The sequence below is a fragment of the Stenella coeruleoalba genome (genome assembly GCF_951394435.1).
Source record: "Stenella coeruleoalba genome assembly, chromosome: 12".
NCBI classification, from domain to species: Eukaryota; Metazoa; Chordata; class Mammalia; order Artiodactyla; family Delphinidae; genus Stenella; species Stenella coeruleoalba.
In genome coordinates this window covers 81431972-81452404 of record NC_137158.1, presented here as the reverse complement: position 1 = coordinate 81452404, position 20433 = coordinate 81431972, and the positions used below count along the sequence as shown (strand labels likewise).

Here is a 20433-nt window from a genome sequence, read left to right as displayed (position 1 = left end):
TGATATACCTATGAAGGAACAGAGCAATAATTACCAAAGAAAGATGTTTTTTCTTTTAAAAGAAGAGGGAGTATCTCCCCCAGTTCCATGGGCATGCACCTCCTCTGTAAACCGTGAGACACCCATTTTCTCTCAGTTTAGTTCTAGGTAAATGAGGGAGGGGAGGGCGGATGGCACAAACCTACACAAATAAAAACAATAAACTGGGGCAGAATCTTCCTATGAAAAGCTATGTTATAACACAAGCACACCACATCTTACTCCTAATTTAACATCAGAGCAGCTGAACTGAAGAGGAACGTGCACGTATGAACCCAGCTCCGACAGCTCAGACCAGCACCCGCTTCCAGCCTGGCCAGGCCCTCCCAGGCCCCAGCCAACACCAGTTGCCTGTCTCCTCACATCCCTTGCAAGGGCCGTGGGCTGGCATCACTTGTTCTCCATTCTTCAATTAGGGAACCCCCTCATTGCCTATCAAGACCCAGCTCAAATGTCCTGCTTTTGAAAGTGTTCTCTGACATCATCAGAGATGATGCCTCAGTTATCACAGTGCTTTAGTCCTTCACTTACTTAGAATTTTTCACGGTTTGTATATTACTAGCCTACAAGCATGTCTTCTGCTGTCAAGTAAGAGCCCTGTGAGTACAGAACCATTTCTCATACAGGCCTTTTTTTTTTTTTAACATCTTTATTGGAGTATAATTGCTTTACAATGGTGTGTTAGTTTCTGCTTTATAACAAAGTGAATCAGTTATACATATACATATGTTCCCATGTCTCTTCCCTCTTGTGTCTCCCTCCCTCCCACCCTCCCTATTCCACCCCTCCAGGCGCTCACAAAGCACCGAGCGGATATCCCTGTGCCATCTGGCTGCTTCCCACTAGCTATCTACCTTACGTTTGGTAGTGTATATATGTCCATGCCACTCTCTCACCCTGTCACAGCTCACCCTTCCCCCTCCCCATATCCTCAAGTGCATTCTCTAGTAGGTCTGTGACATAAATCACAGCAAGATCCTTTTTGACCCACTTCCTAGAGAAATGGAAATAAAAACAAAAATAAACAAATGGGACCTAATGAAACTCAAAAGCTTTTGCACAGCAAAGGAAACCATAAACAAGACCAAAAGACAACCCTCAGAATGGGAGAAAATATTTGCAAATGAAGCAACGGACAAAGGATTAATCTCCAAAATTTACAAGCTGCTCATGCAGCTCAATAACAAAAAAACAAACAACCCAATCCAAAAATGGGCAGAAGACCTAAATAGACATTTCTCCAAAGAAGATATACAGATTGCCAACAAACACATGAAAGAATGCTCAACATCATTAATCATTAGAGAAACACAGGCCTTTTTATACCCTTTGCTAAGGACGTGTTGACTAGCCTTACAGAGGACACTGGTTTTACTGCAAGAACCAGTAAGTTCATTTGTTATTCCTTGTTAGAATGACACTGAGAAAGTCTTCACCCTCAAGTTCTCTTTGTAAAACAGGTGCTAACTGCCTAATAAGTAAGGCATAAGTCCATGTGAGTCAGCAAGTTTTTCCCAAATGGACCAACTCAATTAAATAAAGTGACATCATCACGAGGATTGATGGATTCAGATTTTTTAAATTAATAAAATACCTTCGTAGGGCAAGGGTAGAGCATTCTGAGCACAATTCTGACACAATGATGACAAAGCACACTTAAAATTTACACGAAGAATCACTTTTGCCTCAAAGAAGAGTTCATACAGCTCTATCATTATCTTATTTAAACAGAGTCTTTAGTTTAAAAAATTGTCAGAGTTTCTCAGACACAATCGCTCTCCGCTCCCCCGCCTGTGCCCCCCATGCTGTTCTGAGGAGGAGACTCTGAGAAACAGGTCTCTGGGTGGCATAGGAAAGGCGGAAAGGCTGAAAGTCAAGGACTTCTCTGGACTTACAACAACATTAAAAACTAACATTTGCGTGGTGCTTTACATTTTTCAAAGCATTTTGCTTAAACCCTCTTAATTAATGCCCAGGGCATTCCAATGTGGTGGGCGGGACAGACATAATCACGACCCAGCTCCCAGAGGTGAACACTAGATGCAGAAGGTGAAGTGATATGCCCAACCTCACCTCCTCGCTTACACTGGATCTTTAGAAACCCATGCTTTCTGAATTTAGCACATAACTGAGGTCCTAAGTTTTACAAAGGAATCAAGAGGTTACAGTCCAGTAAGAAGCAAAGGTGGACGTGAAAGCTCTCCTCCTTGCTTCACCCAATGAACTCAGCAACTGGAAAAGGCCAGGCACGTGGGAGTCCCTGGTAAAACTGGGCCATGCAGCGCTCACAGCAGGGCAGGGCCAGGCCTCGAACCAGAGAAACATCTTTGGTTCCAGAAAACATTTCCTTTTCTGGGCACAGGATCACGGAGAAAGGTGGAGCTCTCCTGCCAGTAACAACAGCAGCAGAAACCACAGCACTTTCTCCACTAAGCTGATGGAATTGCTGGCATCTGGGGTCCTGTGAGCTTGTCGTGGTCATGGCTACATAGGATCTCAGAGGTGCTTTATACACCAACATGGGTCCTGGGAAAGAGAATGTTCTCAGGGTGGTCCTCCAACCGGAAGCTAAGGTTTGCATTTCAAACGCCTGTTAGAAGACAGCACAGGTGACTCTCACCTGATGGCTCAGCTTTAAGCCTGACATAAGCCCTCTGCCAACTCTGCCAGGGAACACCAACTGCTACTCCTTCAGCCTATTTTCATTAAAGAAAGCATATTCTTGGGGCATGAGGGGCAGTGTTGAAGGTGGTCAAAGTGAACCTTCACTTTGGGAGATCTGATGCACAGCATGGTAACTATAGTTAAAAGCAGCACAGCACAGGGAGATCAGCTCGGTGCTTTGTGACCACCTAGAGGGGTGGGATAGGGAGGGTGGGAGGGAGACGCAAGAGGGAGGGGATATGGGGATATACGTATGCATATGGCTGATTCACTTTGTTGTACTACAGAAACTAACACACCATTGTGAAGCAATTATACTCCAATAAAGATGTATTAAAAAACAAAAACTGTGTTGTACATTTGAAAGTTGTTAAGTGAGTAGATCTTAAAAGTTCTCACCACCAAAAAAAGCCCTGTAACTACGTGAGGTGAATGACATGTTCGCTAATCTTACTGTCGTAATCATTTCACAATATATACATGAAACCAGCACATTATATACCTTAAACTCAATACACATGTCAATTATATCTCAATAAAGCTGGGGGTCGAGGAAGAGCATACTCTCCTCAGGCAAAAAAAAGGCTCTCATTTCTAGTCAAACAAAACCTTTATTCGGAGAGGCACAAAGTCAATTACAAACACGACCCCTACCAGTCTCACGTCCAGTGCACGGTGGTCACAGATGGGGAGGGGGCAAAGGGCCCAGGACACGCCCTCCTGGACGGGCGCCGGGGCTGCAGACAGAGATGACCTTCTGCAGCACGTAAGGCAATGCCCCTTAGGAACCAGATTAAAGGGAATGTTAATCTGGCTACCTAGTCACCTTGTGTCTTAGCAAGAGAAACCTGTGTTTCTGAAGGGCTGGGCACGGCGGGAGAAACGACAGCCCGTCCAATCGGAATCCCGGCAGTTTCTAATCTGCAGGCTTAGCTCCTCTCAGCAGCCCTGCGCTCCTCCGGGGTCACGTGCCGCTCCCGCTTCCTAGGCACCTATTCCAAAGCTGCTCCACGCCCCTTCAGCCGGCTGCTCCACCCTGCTCCCCAAGAGGAAACGGGTCCATCTGCATCCAACCTCCGCTCTCCTAATGCACCCCACCCATTCACTCAGTCCCCAGACGACCACTGACCTGCTTTCTGACACTACAAATTGGACCTGTCTCTGCTACACTTTCACATAAATGGAATCACGCACTATGCATGCAGTTATCTGTGTCTGGCTTCTTTCACTCAGTATAATGTTCCTGAGATTCATCCATGTTGCTGTGTGTATAAATTTGAACCTGAATTTTTAATACATATCCTACCTGATCCTCAAATGCAACACGGCCCAAAATGAAGTCTACATTGTTTATCTCAGTCAATCACATCCATTTATAAATTTGGGAGTCATCCTGGGTTCCACCCTACTTGCCATCCACATCAAACCTGTCAGCAACCCTGTAATTTGATCTCCTCCATTCTTTCAAATTTGCCCTCTTCATTCCCACTGCCATGGCCTGAGCACCCCGTTGTGCCTAGATCCCTGCAGGAGCCCGAAGTCCCAGCCCCCAGTGCCTCTTCTCCTGCAGTTCAGAACCTACGCTGCACAAACAGAGCTTGCGTAAACGCAAATGCTTCCATCCTTCAGCTGCATCCCGCCGTCAACGGGACGACATGATCCCTCACTCGGCACACAAGGTCCCACCTCGTCCGCTTCCTCTCATGCTACACTGACTCTTGGACAATTGAGTCTCCTCACAAACCTCTGTTTACCCTTCAAAACTGTTTATAGTTCATCTGGTCTGAACCGTCCCCTGAAGACTTCCCTCACATTCTCCTCACAGCTTCCAACACCTCGTACACACCTCTACCCAACTACTTCACTGTATGGAAATTTTTACTTGTACTTGACAATGAGCATCTTGAGGACAAATATTTTATCCTTTATTCACACTTGTCGACAAGTGGCCTCAACAACTATTTTGGGTTTTTTTTTAATAAGCCGTGAAACAAGAAAAAACTGACACTCTACTAAGCCTGCCCATTAGACACACTCCAAATCTGTCAGAGGACAGAGTTTTGTACCTGGTCACGGTGATACCAGTCAGCAAACACGGTAACAGAAAATGTTGGTACCAGAGCACGCACCCATGGTCGCACTTGCTCAGTGATGCTGTCATGCAGTTGGACATTCTCCAGATGCCTTAGAGATGAACTAAAACACGTTAAAACACATAAAAGTTACTCACACTTTAGCTTCCAGCCTCATTAGTTCACTCGTTCTTTCTGCCAACTAACAATTATTAAATACCTTTTTCCGAGAAGAAGTGCAAATACTGGGGGAAATGAAGACATAACAATCGTCTAATAAAATCCCTAACACACAGTGGATGTATAATTACCCCCCAAATTCCAAAGGTGCTCCTTAGCAAAGAGTGGTGGTGGAGAACCCTGATGGGCATTCAGGGTAAGGACGCAGCATCTTCTGGGTCAACGGAAATGCTCCCTGAAGATTCCGGAGCCTATTCCCACAGCGACCACTGAAGCTACTTCAGAGAGGATGCTGTTCTCTGACATCCTTAACAAGTGCCCACATTAACAAACACACAAAAAAACAAACAAAAAACACTTGAGAGAATCTCAAAGTCAAAGGCTTTACTTGGGAGGTTTTTATTGTTAGAGAATTCATAGTATTTCAACCTCCAGGAAAAAAAAGAAATGTTAGGGACTTTAAGAATGATCTATTCTCAGAGATCTAAAATTTAAAGACAGAAGATACAAGTAGTACTGTATTTGAAGATATCAACTAAAAAGCAATCCAGCAATTTAACACTCTCATTACCTGTCTCTCCACAAACAGCACCCAATAAAAGAGATGTCTGAACTAATTAAAGAAGATGTAAACTTATAGCTGGAAGCTGGAAAGGTATTTTCAGGTAGAGTAAAAAAAAGAACACATTGAGAATTTTACTACGCAGACTGCTTTCAATTTATGAAGAGCATGTACTAAAATATATATACATACTGAATATGTTTATTGTTCTATGGCTCCAAATTTTTGAGAAATTATACATAGCTATAGGACTGAAATGAAATTGTAAAGCAATTATAATTTGCAGTAAGAGCAATTTGGGGGAATTACCTTAAAGTAGGACATAAGCAATCTATTTAAAGAAAGTTATAAAACTCTAATGGGAGATAAAGACAAATGGAGAGATACTGGAGGATTCTAACTGGAATTCTAAATACAGCAATAGAGACATGGCCCCATTTAATACACAGGTTTAAAGCATTATCAAACGCGATGAAAACTACTGGCAGAGCCACGGGAGGTGGGAATGAAAGAAGCAGATGCATTACTGGAGCCAAGCCGTCTGGGAGGCAGACAGACCACACACCACAGATCAACATCAATCCCATGTAAAAATTTCTGGCTGGCTCATCCTTACTTGGGTTTGAGGCCCATTTTTTTTTCATAACTAGAACCTGCTCTCTGCAGCCCTGACAATCATGAATTTTTTTTAAATGACAGTAAAATTTGTCAGAAAAATTAAGTTGGCACAAATACAAAAGAACATTTTGAAAGGAAAAATATCTTATTTGCCTTTCCTTTGTTATTTAAATCATGATAAATATTTAGAAGGGATTTACGTATTTATTTTAAAACAAAGTTAAATGTAATTGTTAGAGACATGAAGGGTGTGATTAAAGATAAAATCTTTTTTTAATTTAAAAAATATTTTAGGGATCCCCCTGGTGACACAGTGGTTAAGAATCTGCCTGCCAATGCAAGGGACACAGGTTTGAGCCCTGGTCCGGGAAGATCCCACATGCCACAGAGCAGCTGGGCCCATGTGCCACAACTACTGAGCCTGCGCTTTAGAGCCCGCAAGCCACAACTACCGAAGCCCGCAAGCCACAACTACTGAAGCCCGTGTGCCACAACTACTGAGCTCACGTGCCACAACTACTAAAGCCCACGCACCTAGAGCCCATGCTTCACAAGAGAAGCCACCGCAGTAAGAAGCCTGCACACTGCAACAAAGAGTAGCCCCCGCTCAACGCAATTAGAGAAACCCGTGTGCAGCAGTGAAGACGCAATGCAGCCATAAATAAATAAATAACTTTTTAAATAAAAAAAATTAAATTAAATTAAAATAAAAATATTTTAATGGCTCTTGGTCCCATATTGAACTCGAGTTGGAAGAGGCGAGTCCGGTCTCAAAATGGAGGGTCATGATCCAAAGGAACCAGAACAGTTGAGAAAACTGTTTATTGGTGGTCTGAGCTTTGAAACTACAGATGATAGCTTAAGAGAACATTTTGAGAAATGGGGCACACTTACAGATTGTGTGGTGATGAGACACCCCCAAACAAAACATTCCAGGGGCTTTGGTTTTGTTACTTACTCTTGTGTTGAAGAGGTGGATGCAGCAATGTGTGCTCGACCACACAAGGTTGATGGGCATGTAGTGGAACCAAAGAGAGCTGTTTCTAGAGAGGATTCTGTAAAGCCTGGTGCCCATCTAACAGTGAAGAAAATTTTTGTTGGTGGTATTAAAGAAGATACAGAAGAATATAATTTGAGAGACTACTTTGAAAAGTATGGCAAGATTGAAACCATAGAAGTTATGGAAGACAGGCAGAGTGGGAAAAAGAGAGGATTTGCTTTTGTAACTTTTGATGATCATGATACAGTTGATAAAATTGTTGTTCAGAAATACCACACTATTAATGGGCATAATTGTGAAGTGAAAAAGGCCCTTTCTAAACAAGAAATGCAGTCTGCTGGATCACAAAGAGGTCGTGGAGGTGGATCTGGCAACTTTATGCGTCGTGGAGGAAACTTTGGAGGTGGTGGAGGTAACTCTGGCCGTGGTGGAAACTTTGGTGGAAGAGGAGGGTATGGTGGTGGAGGTGGTGGCAGCAGAGGTAGTTATGGAGGAGGTGATGGTGGATATAATGGATTTGGAGGCGACGGTGGTAACTATGGCGGTGGTCCTGGTTACAGTAGTAGAGGAGGCTATGGTGGTGGTGGACCAGGATATGGAAACCAAGGTGGTGGATATGGTGGCGGTGGTGGAGGATATGATGGTTACAATGAAGGAGGAAATTTTGGAGGTAACTATGGTGGTGGTGGGAGCTATAATGATTTTGGAAATTATAGTGGACAACAGCAATCAAATTATGGACCCATGAAGGGGGGCAGTTTTGGTGGAAGAAGCTCGGGAAGTCCCTATGGTGGTGGTTATGGATCTGGTGGTGGAAGTGGTGGATATGGTAGCAGAAGGTTCTAAAAACTCAGAAGAAAAGGGCTACAGTTCTTAGCAGGAGAGAGAGCGAGGAGTTGTCAGGAAAGCTGCAGGTTACTTTGAAACAGTCGTCCCAAATGCATTAGAGGAACTGTAAAAATCTGCCACAGAAGGAACGATGATCCATAGTCAGAAAAGTTACTGCAGCTTAAACAGGAAACCCTTCTTGTTCAGGACTGTCATAGCCACAGTTTGCAAAAAGTGCAGCTATTGATTAATGCAATGTAGTGTCAATTAGATGTACATTCCTGAGGTCTTTTATCTGTTGTAGCTTTGTCTTTTTCTTTTTCTTTTCATTACATCAGGTATATTGCCCTGTAAATTGTGGTAGTGGTACCAGGAATAAAAAATTAAGGAATTTTTAACTTTTCCAAAAAAAAAAAAAAAAATTTTAATGGGTGGAGAAAAGTAATAAAATACAACATACAAAAATTCACTATATCTGAAAAGCTAAAGAATCAATATTAGTCCATATAGATGGCAAGTTGATATTATTGTTAAATTTCAACCTAATTAATAAATGAAAATATAAAACCCAAAACCATAATATAGTACTTTACCCCTTAGTTATCCAAAAAAAAAAAAAAATTATGACTCCATATGATCTAGAACGTCTAGACTCCAGAAGTCTTAAAAAAAATCTGGTGTTCATCATTCTGCCAATCCTTCTGGAAAAAAATCTTGGAATATACAACAAAAATTTTAAATTACTCAAGTCATTAATCTTATTAATCTCACTTTTGAAACTGTATCTCCAGAAACTAATCCCAAAGGAACTTCTACAAAGAGTGTGTTAACACTATTTACTCTAAGGAAAACTTGAAAATATTTTTTAAATGCACCCAATGAGGAAATGATTAAACGAATCACAGTACAGCCATATGAAAAGATGTTACTTAATTATCACAAATGACAAAATTCAGCTGGGCCAACGCAAAGAATCCCTGAATTACACAGGGTAGCTAAGTCTGGGGGACCATAAATACCACACTAGGTCACAGTTATAAAAGAGAGCACATCTACCAAGAGTTCTTCCTAGGAAATGCCACCAGCACTTCCTCATCTCCTAAGAACACGACACGTGTGACCATAAGTTGTAAATGAAACAACACAGTTTTCAGCAGCCTTACTGTGACAGCTGTTAACAGCAGCCTTACTCTCACTACTGGTTCCCCCGAGCAGGTCGCTGAGCCTTCTCCACGCAGGAGCTGAAACTCACTAAGTTGTGCTCAGCCTGGGCCTCGAGAACAGACCCGACAGGGCGCTGAAGAAGTAGGTGTAAATGCCAGCGTGAGCACATCTGGGTCCACGGGGCTGAGCAGCAGGCCAAGACAGTGACAGAACCGGCCTAAGCAAGCATCCGTTCTTCACCTCTCTCTCAGGAGCCTATGTAAGTGCAAGCACGTGTGGCTCCGTACCAGAGAATGAGTCCATACCCCTGAGTTCTGTGACAGCCCCCAGACACAGTGGAAGACCACAACATAAAGTCATGCATATAGCCAGCCTTCCCAAATGACACTTTCGACATTTATATTCAGGGTTATGCTGTTTAAATGACCAACTGTTAGAAACAGCATCTCAGCAAGGAAAGGGGCCCTAGGTTTACTGTATAAAACATAAACGTTTGAATGAGAGAGCAAATCAAGAAGAACACCCAAGTATGAGTTTGCATTTGATGAGATAAACAATTTAGAGAACACTTCTAGATTCTTAATCAGGGAGGTAATATAATACAAATGTTCTGTCAGAAAAATCTAATCATAATAGGCAAGAAAGCTAGAGAAGGGATAACTCATGACTCAGTGGTCAGGACAGGCCTCTCTGAGGAAGCAACCTTAAACAAGGTGGAACCTAAGTGCAAGACAGCACTAAGCGGGCAGGCGGCGGACGTGGCTCAGCTCTGCCCCAGGGCTGTAGAGGGAGGCCAGCGGCAGGACTGCACCTCAGGAAGGCAGGAGGAAGCAGGCACTAAACAGGCAGATGGGTGACGGGATCACCTAACGCTCAGAAATGTGATTCTGGCCGCGTGTGGACTAAAGGGACGTCCGGAGGAGAAGCAGGTGAGCAGCTAGGTCAGCACAGTTCCAGAAGGGTTAGCAGCAGAATGAGAAGAAGTGACTGGATTAGGAATGTATGCACAACATTTCATATTTCTATATTTATAGCTATGTATATGTTAATGGATCATGCATTACTTTTTAAATGAGATGGTTCCCATATATATGAAATATGCAGATCTCTATTTTTCAATTATAATACAATAAAACGCAATGAACTAAAAAACTATACTTAACATAATATTTCTTTAATGATTCAGAAGACACTTTGGAATACTGTAATGCCTTAGGATCATATGATCAATATCAACGACCCTTGCAGTGCAGGAGAATAGGATTTCCAATTCGTTAAAAGCTATATAAACTATATTTTATTGTAATGGCTTATTTCAAAAAAAGGAAAACAAAAAATTATTTGCCAGAAGGAAAAAAAAAAACAAAAAAACTACCTGACATTTTTACATTCTGGAATTTCATAATGAACTTTATCTTGCACGTTTGCTACAGCTATGGTCATATTTTACATCCAAATTTTGATATGCACACATTAAGGTTAAAGTTCAATGTCAAGTTAGCACATAGCAAAGATCAGAGAATTATGAATCATAATTATTCCAGTCATGAGGAAAGAGCAGAAATGTAAGCCCGATTTCTATTTTAGGAAAGAAGTGGCTGAAGGGGGTTTGCTTTAGCAAAAGCTGAAACTCTAGACCAATCTTAAATCATTAAATACTCTGCCTAGGACTTCCCTGGTGGCACAGTGGTTAAGAATCCGCCTGCCAATGAAGGGGACACGGCTTCGAGCCCTGCTCCGGGAAGATCCCACATGCCGTGGAGCAACTAAGCCCATGCGCCACAACTACTGAGCCTGAGCTCTAGAGCCCACGAGCCACAACTACTGAAGCCCACGCGCCTAGAGCCCGTGCTCCGCAACAAGAGAAGCCACCACAACGAGAAGCCCATGCACTGAAAAGAAGAGTAGCCCCCGCTCGCCACAACTAGAGAAAGCCCACGCACAGCAACGAAGACCCAACGCAGCCAAATAAATAAATAAATAAAATAAAATAAAAATACTCTGCCTAAATGAACCTTTAGAACCCAAAATATTGGACCTTTTAGTACTAAAAGAAGCCCAGGTATGATATTACACATCCTTTTTATATTCAGAAAGCTAAACAAAAGTGATAGGAATGATTCACATACTTAATTTTATTATGATTTTCTCTATGTACTTCATTTTATTACTATTTTCATTTTAAGTCAAACTACTTGTCCTGACAGATTAAAAAAAGAAAGAAAAAGGAAAAAGGAAGCCAGTGAAGAGCCTCTAGTCTCTTCTTCATCATGCTCCCCCTCCCAGCATTAACCTGACTTGTGTTTTGTTTGGTTAGAAACACAACAAAAAGAAAAAGCATACGTACAATGATTTAACCAGGTAAAGTTTGGAGAAGCTAGATCACAACATCATTTTGGACCCAGTTTCAATCAGAATCTGACTTCTATTCCAGCTCAGCCCCTTGACAGGAACCAGAGCAAACCTCACCTTTGGAGTCAGAGCTCCTCCCCTTCACAGACAAAGCATAAAGCTCACACTCCCTCACAAACAGCTCCAAGGTAAGCACAGCTATAAGAGCACAACCTACGCACTCCTCCTGGGTCAGCTGTGTGTGAGCCTCAGGCCATCACAGAGAAACTCCCAGTCCCGCCTCTTCCCCTGCTGCAGTGGGTCCATCTTCCCCCATCACCTGGGGCTGGTCTGGAGGAAGCACTCTTAGAGGAAGCGGGCCTGGCAGCAGACACATGGCTTTATGTGTTTGCACCGCAAAGCACTAAATTGATGGTTTTATCAGATGACAATTGTGAAGAAGTATCCCGAAATTTAAGTTTTGGTCCCAAAACATACTGTTTATTTTTCATCCCACTGTTCACTACAGGAAGCCTAGCGGTTACCATTTATTGAGCATCTTCTCAGGGTCAAACACTATACCAGATACTTTATATGTGAGATAAATATACACAGTCCTATTTAATCCTCACAACAGTCCAATATGCTTTTAAAATCCCTGCTTCATAGCTAAGGAATCATGGTGAGACTACACAGCTAGTACAGGACAGAACCAAGAGTTGCTGCAAGGTCCATCTGACTCCAGATCCTAAGATCTTTATACCACAGTGTCATTCATCCAACCCTTCAAAAGGTCAGCATTATAGGCAACTGAGCACAGGGACTTGCACTTTCACTGAGGAGAATCAAATACAAAATCTAAAACACGTGTTATATAATTAGTTGTTTCATTATTCTAGAAACCCTACATGCTTAAGATACCAAGCTGGCTATGCCGTTACTTCCCTGAATGAATCAGCCGTTCAGAGCTACTTTCCTCCACTGACAATCCAGGCTATATAAGCAAAACGCTAGTTTTTCAGGATTCATATCTAATGTGTACAAACGAACCACAAAGGTAAGATGTGACTCATGGTGATAAATAGTACGGGCTTATGTAAATTAATGTTTTCAAAGTGCAGCAGTCTCTCTACATGTTTTCAAAACAGAGGCAGCCTTGGGCTTCCCTGGTGGCACAGGGGTTGAGAGTCCGCCTGCCAATGCAGGGGACGTGGGTTCGTGCCCCAGTCTGGGAAGATCCCACATGCCGCGGAGCGGCTGGGCCCGTGAGCCATGGCTGCTGAGCCTGCGCGTCTGGAGCCTGTGCCCCGCAACAGGAGAGGCCACAACAGTGAGAGGCCCCCGTATCGCAAAAAAAAAACAGAGAAACAGAGGCAGCCTTAAAATTCCTTAACTCTCCCAGCTGACTGTGTGCCGTCTCCAGCAGCTCAGCCACCCCTCAAAGGCTCTAACTCAGACAGTGCAAACCAGAGGAGGCCGACACGCACACACCCCTGGACACGACAGAAGACAAGGAGTCCTACGCCTAGCGAGTGGCACGATTAGCGATGGGTGACCATAGAGTCACCAAGCGCTAAAGTGGGAGGCCCTCAGGGACCGTCGGTCCAAATGGTCTGGAGCTTCAGGGAAAAGCAGGATGAACGGGAGTCCTGAGAACGGATACCATGTATCCTGGTGATGAAAGAAAGAAGGCAGGTCCTAAGGAGGAACTCCCAAGGAAAGGTGGAGGCGGTAGCAGGACAGCACATCCACAGGAAGCGCAGGCCCAGTGCTGTTGCGGTGGATGGTTTGGGGAATGAGTCCAGGCTACCTCATTCCTCTAAGCGACGGTACCAGCAAAGCCCTTCCCACCTGAGGCTGTGTGCGTGCCCCGACTCGCCCCACATGCACACACACAGGAGTGGGGAAGGACACTCGGAAACTCAGGGACAAACTTAAGAAAATACAACTGAATTAATGGGGCCTTAATTCAGTAAACATGATTTGTACTCACTAGTTATGAGTAGCCCTATAGTTGAATGCCTACACTACTATTTGAGGTTTGTTGAATATAATGGCTAAATAAATACAAAACAATTCTGATAAACGCCCTTCCCAGAAAAATAACATTTTCACTAGTCACTGAATTACCAAAGTACATACCACCAAATGAAATTACACATCTCTGAGCATGCCTGCTAGTGGCCACTGAAGCAGCGTCTTGCGGGGGACACCTCCAGAGAACAAGCAGCTGCCCCCAGGCACCAGGTCAGACCACACTCCTGCTTCTGTCCTCACAGTGAGCCCCACTCAGGGCCCAAGAGCAGATGGACCTCAAATGCACTCAACTGGCCACTGGACTGACGTTCCCTGAGCTCTGCAATCCTCTCAGGAAGTCCTCCAGGTGAGCGTGGGGAACGCTCGCCCACCCAGGAATGCTTCCACCTGCATGAGAAGAGCCATCCTCAGGGACTCCAAAGAGGGCAGACGGCAGATGAAGTGAGGCAGGGCTCCCACAGTCAGGAGGAACCTTGGTCATAATCAAGGCCTACCTCAAAGCCATGCTGTCCATGAAATGTTCTGTGATCACCCCTCCACCCCCCAAAGTCCCCTCTGCCATCACAGGGGCAGTGATTCAGGTCCCTGTGCAGACCTCATGTTGCAGCACACTTGCCTCTCTCAGACTAAAGGTGCAACATAGGTGGCTGACCCACTATCACAATACTGAACCAGCCCTCATTACATGGAAACGTAGGATGTTCACCGTTGCAGGGAACACGGGATGAGAGGTCACTGCCCCGGCGGCCTGGGAAAAGTTCACGGTTGAGTCAGTCCTCTTCCAGCAGAGACCTGGCCAAAGAGAAAGAGCCGACAGGCACTGACTCAACCGGTTTGCTGCCCGAGAATGTCCAAAATAAGGTTAACTGCCACGTTCCTTCACCATATTATGTGTCCTTAAAACATGTAATTTTAAGGGTGCATTTTTGATTGCTGTTATTTGTTACATTTTAAAGTAAGCTTTATACTGACGTGTTCCTGCCAGGTGCACCCACAGCAGCCTGTGTTTCCTCTCTCAGAGCGCCACCGCCCTTTACAGTCATTGCTGTTGAAATTCTGTCTTCCTCCACTAGGCTGTAAGGTAGACAATGGTTACTGCTGACTCCATTCACTCCCTGCTTCTAGGGCAGAGCCTGGATTTCCCCCCTGGGACCACTATTCCCTACTCTCAGCCGTCGTGCTAGAAAAGGGACAACTCTCTCCATCTGGCTCAGGCCTGGCCAATCGGAGCACTGCCTCACTTTGGCCACAGTGACTGGTTCGGGTTTGGGCACATGACTAAGTCCACATTAATAAGAGTCAAACCCAACGTTTTATTGGGGAAGAGCGGTCTCTCTTTTTCATCAGAGTGAGAACTAGGAGATTATTAGCTTAGGTTGCCAAGGGCAACCAGGTCAAATGAGCCTGCCTGCGAAGCCCACACAGACAGAAGCAGAGAGATGGAGAGTCACCAGGTCCCAACGGCTCAAGCCACTACTCACACCTGATCTCTCTTGGATGTTCTTAGTTCCATGAGCCGGCACATTCCTTTCCCTAACTGCTTAAGCCAATACGAGTAGGTTTTCTGTGCTTGCAACCAAACATATCATAATTAATAAAACCTATGTTCATCCTGTTCACCCCTATCACCATAGCAGTTAGTATGGCAGCTAGCGCACAGAAGATGCTTAACATTTTTTCAAATGAGCTGAATAAAAACCTAGGGTCAAAATATTTTACACGGGTATTTTTTATATATATAATTTAGTATTTTTTTCTTTCCTCTCTCTCTTTTTTCTTTTTAGCCACACCGCACAGCTTACGGAATCTCAGTTCCCCAAACAGGGATTGATGATGGGTCACAGCAGTGAAAGCCCGGAATCCTAACCACTAGGCCACCAGGGAACTCCCTACATGGGTATTTTTACCTTTTAAAATTTCAACAGTAAAACAACCACCAAAATTCACTTTCACTAGGGAAAATAAAAAGAAAAGTTGACTTTATAGACATAATCCACATTGGAAAAGAAGCCTTCCATTTACAGTAATTATTATAAATCCATGGAACTTAAAAGAATTTTATATTACACAAAACTCTTGGCATTTCCTTCCTGATTAAGCTAACTCTATGATAACCACTGACTGTTAGATGGCAACATGAATTGTTTTGTACCTTTGGTCATTACAAAAGGGACATGGGCTACCTCAAGTGAACATCTGGCTCTGGGTCACAACTTTGAAAACTTAATTGGCTTTTTTTTCCCACATAAGAGAAATAAGATAGCTGCTCAACAATAGGGCCAAATGTTCTTAATAAATGTCATTCCAACTGGGAATGGATTTTCTTTTTAATAATTAAATTCTCCGTTCTTCAGACATGAAGGAAATCCCATTTTACAAGTGAAACAGCAGAACATAAGCTGGGGGGCAGGGGGAACTAATCCTGAATGTGGTTTCAGTATAAATTCACTACCATATTTTGCATTGTTTTTCAAGGCACTAGGATGGATCTGCAAGGATCAAGCAACAATTTCACCCAACCTTTCTGCACCCAACAATGAACTTTCATGATCGCCGGCCATAATTATGCAAGGGTACAACGTAGGACCATGAAACAAAGATAGCTTACTGGTCTATATGGTAATAAACCTGAAACATTAAGGCCGACCTCAACATTACTAAGCCCCTAGGATTGATTACCCTTCTGAACCTAAGCCACACCAAGAAGAAATACACTATTTACCTTTTAGTTTAAGGTGCTAACGCCAAGTCCCCATTCCCATGGAGCTTACACTCAACCAGAAATGACAAAATATCAAGTACCAATCTACTTATCTGACCAATACTCTTAAGACCAAGAATGTTCAAAAAGAAAATTTTAGAAAGAAGTGAATGGTTAAAAAAAAGACGAAGACTCAAATGTGCTTAGCAGTTTGGGGACCATATTACAAGCAGGAAATAAAAGACACTAGAAGAATTTAGAACCTTGGAGCTGGGAAGGTTCTTGGAGACCACCTGATTTTAAGATAAAGAAAATTAAAGGTCAGAAAGTACTGGCCAACAGTCATACATCGGTGACTGTCAGCCAGAACAGAACCCAGGACTCCCTCGCACTGGTTCCATCCATCACGGATCACACGGGCAGTTTCAGACACCAGGGCTCAGCATCTACTCATTGCTGCTCCCTGGCCCCCGTTTTCATACTTCACTGTAAGAAAACCAATCACTACAACATTATTTTCACTTACTCAGTAACAGAGGGAATCTGCCCTCTCCCAGCCCCTGGACTGCCGGGAGCTCATTTGCTGAAGGGGCCTTTCACACAAATCTCTCCAGAGAAAGGGGTGTGAAGACTGATTTCTGCACCCGCCCACACAGAGGTAATCACCATCCTAAGCCTCTGCTCAGTGGGGGTCACGAAGGATGGCTAAGAAATGTCACCTCGGCACACCTCAGCACTATGCTAAGACAAACACAGCTCTAAGATGTCGATAAGACTTGCCAAGATGCTCTATGAAATCAGGAAATAACCTTAAATGAAAGGACCCAGTTAACAAACAAGAATCTCAGAAACGAGTGGATTGGTCTCAGGGACTAACTCAAAATAGATGAAGAATACAAAGAGTTTTTAAAAATGAGTTACATTCTCAATTCTGTCACTGACTGAAATTCTAACTTAACCTGAATGGTTCTCTCTGTTCTTTAGTTTATCTGTTTGCAGACGCAGTTCAAAACCCAACTGCCTGGCAGATCCGAGAGTTCATAATTACCATTTGTCCTGCTGTAAGGAGGCCATGGATGACAGATTTCACAGCAAGTACAAAGTATGTGTTGATTTCTTCGAGCAGTACTCTGTTACAAGTCTTCTCCTGAACCTATAGAAAATATGGGTGAATTTCTCTATAACCGAGGTATATAAAAGGCTTTCTAACTATGACTCAAAATCCAGATGCAATAAAAGACTGGTAAATTTGACTAGATAAATTTTTTTAAACTTTTGTATGGCAAAAAATATAATAAGAAAAGTTAAAAGATCAATAACAAACTGGGAGAAAACATCTGCAATATATATTACAAATAAAAAACTAATATCCCCAATACACCAAGAACTTTTAAAATGTAAAGGTGGCAAAGTAATCAAAAATCCTACGGAAAAACGGACTATGTGACTAGACAACCCATAAGACATAAAAATGACCCTCAAATATTTAAAAAGATGTTCGAATCCACTCATAATAAAGGATATCCAAATCAAAACTACACTGAGTTACCATTTCTCATCTAGAAGATTGGCAAAATTTTTAAAGCTTGAAAATACTTTTTCTGGTGGAAATGCAAAGTGGGTCAATCATCATGGAAAGGAGTCTGGCAATATCCAACAAAACTTATGTTTTCACACTTGAACACAGCAATCCCACTTCTAAGAACTTATCCTGAAGATACACCTCCAACAATACAAAAATACAGGACTTCCTGGTGGTCCAGCGGGTAAGACTCGGTGCTCCCAATGAGGGGGCCCGGGTTCGATCACTGGCCAGGGAACTAGATCCCCCATGCATGCCACAACTAAGAGTCTGCAGGCCACAACTAAGAAGTCCACATGCCGCAACTAAGGCCCAGCGCAGCCTAAATAAATAATATTAAAAAAAAAACCAATATGAAAATATGTATGTACAAGTTATTCACTGCAGCATTAGTTATAATTACAAACTACAGAAAACTCTCTAAATATTCAAACTTGGACACTATCCAAATAAACTCTGGTACCTTCACAATGGAGCACCGTGGGCTATAAAAAGAAGATGAGGACATTCTGCATGAGCTGACATAGAGCCACTTCCAGATGCTAAGTAGAAAAGCGAAAGTACAAAAAAGCATATATATATACACCTAACACCAATACAGTGTTGCCAATTATATCTCAATAAAACAGGAGGAAAAAAATACATAATATGCTCTCTTCTGTTGTGTCAGAAAGTAGAGGCACCCCCAATGACAGGAGCGCATCAAAAGGACACACCAGCTTGAAGGGGCTTCCACTGGCCAAACATGGAATAATTTGAGCAAAACTGGGTCTCAGCAATGTAGTACAATGAGCACTGAAGAAAAAAATTGAAATCCGTAAGTTCATACTGGTAATACGTAAATGAATGGATGAATGGGGAGAATGGGGAGCTCTTGCTTACATAGAATGTCCACTGGGAACATTCTGTGGAGGGAGTACTGCAGCTGAAAATCAGCAGTTCGCAACCATCATAATAAAAACTGGCTGAAGCAAGAATCATTAATGGATGATAAACCTATGGAGAACATCCTGATAAGGAACAGGCTATCTGCGTGGTTTTAAAGTGTCCTCCCATAAAATGCCTGTCAAATGCAAGGCGAAAACATGGTAACTACACAGCAGGGAAACTGGACAACACTTTGGCCAGGTGATCAAAATTAACATCAGCAATGAGGGGCCAATAGATACTACGAGCCTCCACACAGTATCTGAGAAGAAGGCAACATCCAGTATCACTTACAGGGTGTTCAGCTGGGGACGATTAACCTGAATTAAACCCCAAATACAGAAACGTTCTATTAGAGATGGGGAAGGGTATTCTTCTAAAATGCCAATGACATGGGAAAAGAAAAAAGACTGAAGAACTGTTCCTGATTAAAAGGGTGTAAACATACATAATAACTAAATGCAATCTGTGAGCCTAAATTAGATTCTGTACTGGAGAAAAAATTTTGACAAAAAACGGAATATAGATTAGATTCTGTACTGGAGAAAAAATTTTGACAAAAAACGGAATATACCGCAGAGCAACTAAGCCTGTGTGCCGCAACTACTGAGCCTGCGAGCCACAACTACTGAAGCCCGTGCGCCCAGAGCCCGTGCTCCGCAACAAGAGAAGCCACCGCAATGAGAAGCCCGCGCACTGCCATGAAGAGTAGCCCCCGCTCACCACAACTAGAGAAAGCCTGCACGCAGCAACAAAGACCCAACGCAGCCAAAAATAAATATAGAAAAAAAAAAAGAACAATTATATACTCAGAATTTTAACCCAGCTCTGAAAACCACCTGTCTGGGAGACCAAGCATCAGTCTGGTATGGCTTTTGGATGTATCACGATACAGGAGGCACACTGTAATAAATGACTCAAACGCTGTCCTACAGAACTGTTGACATTTCAAGATTCCTCACAGGAACTGAAAACAGAGATAGATAATCACAATCTATTTTATTCACACAATTGTGTTTATTGTAATTAAATCGGTTGTAAAATCAGAAGAAGGAAATTCCTTATTTAGTGTAGAAAGAACCAAGGTCATCTGAGGTGATGCATTTTTGCAGACAGTCGGGAAGCAAGTCTGTTGTATCCCTCCTCTCACAGACACAGTGCTTTGGCTGTGTGATAATTCATGAAAGGAGAAAACAAGTATAGAATTTTAAAGTCAAATAAGATTTTCTCTTTGACTTGTGAATTATAATTGGCCAATCTCTAGCAGCTGCCTCTTAGAAACTGTATTTTCTAAATGTTAATAGGCCCCAAGTTAGCAATAAGTATGAACATTTAGTGGAAAAAAAAAGGAATATAGACAGTACATTAAAGCATCGAATCAATGTTATCAATAAATCTTCTGAAGGTGATAACTGTACTATTGTGGTTATATGAGAGAATGTCCTTATTCTTAGGATTTATACACTGAAGTATATCAGGGTAAAAAAATCAAGAAATATATTCTCAAATGGTTTGGGAGGGGAAATACACAGACACACACAGACACACACACACACACACACACACACACACGCAAGCACAAGTTAACAACAGGGCAATATGTGGAAAGACTGCGTGTTTAACCTTGCAACTTTTATGTACGTTTGAAATTGTTTCCAAATAAAAAGGTTTTAGGACCTTGGACAAAAGGCCTTTTAAGTCGTACATTAATAAGCTCTCTGGGGTAAG

At 42.8% G+C, this 20433-nt stretch overlaps 2 protein-coding genes across 7 annotated transcripts in view; one reads left to right on the top strand and one right to left on the bottom strand.

Moving 5' to 3' along the window:
• Positions 1-20433, bottom strand: part of TULP4 (TUB like protein 4) — a 229156-nt gene that overhangs the window by 135822 nt on the left and 72901 nt on the right. The gene's annotated exons all lie outside the window — the stretch shown is intronic.
• On the top strand, positions 6841-9755 carry LOC307195455 (heterogeneous nuclear ribonucleoprotein A3-like). Of its 3 annotated transcripts, none has more exons than XM_079939579.1 (2): positions 6841-7664; positions 7806-9755. In XM_079939579.1, the coding sequence occupies exons 1-2, from the start codon at positions 6911-6913 to the stop codon at positions 7979-7981; spliced, it is 930 nt and encodes a 309-aa protein (XP_079795705.1). In that variant the 5' UTR covers positions 6841-6910; the 3' UTR covers positions 7982-9755. The 3 variants fall into 3 exon arrangements, with proteins under 3 accessions (XP_079795705.1, XP_079795704.1, XP_079795703.1); XM_079939578.1 differs by having other exon boundaries at positions 6841-7667; XM_079939577.1 differs by having other exon boundaries at positions 6841-9755.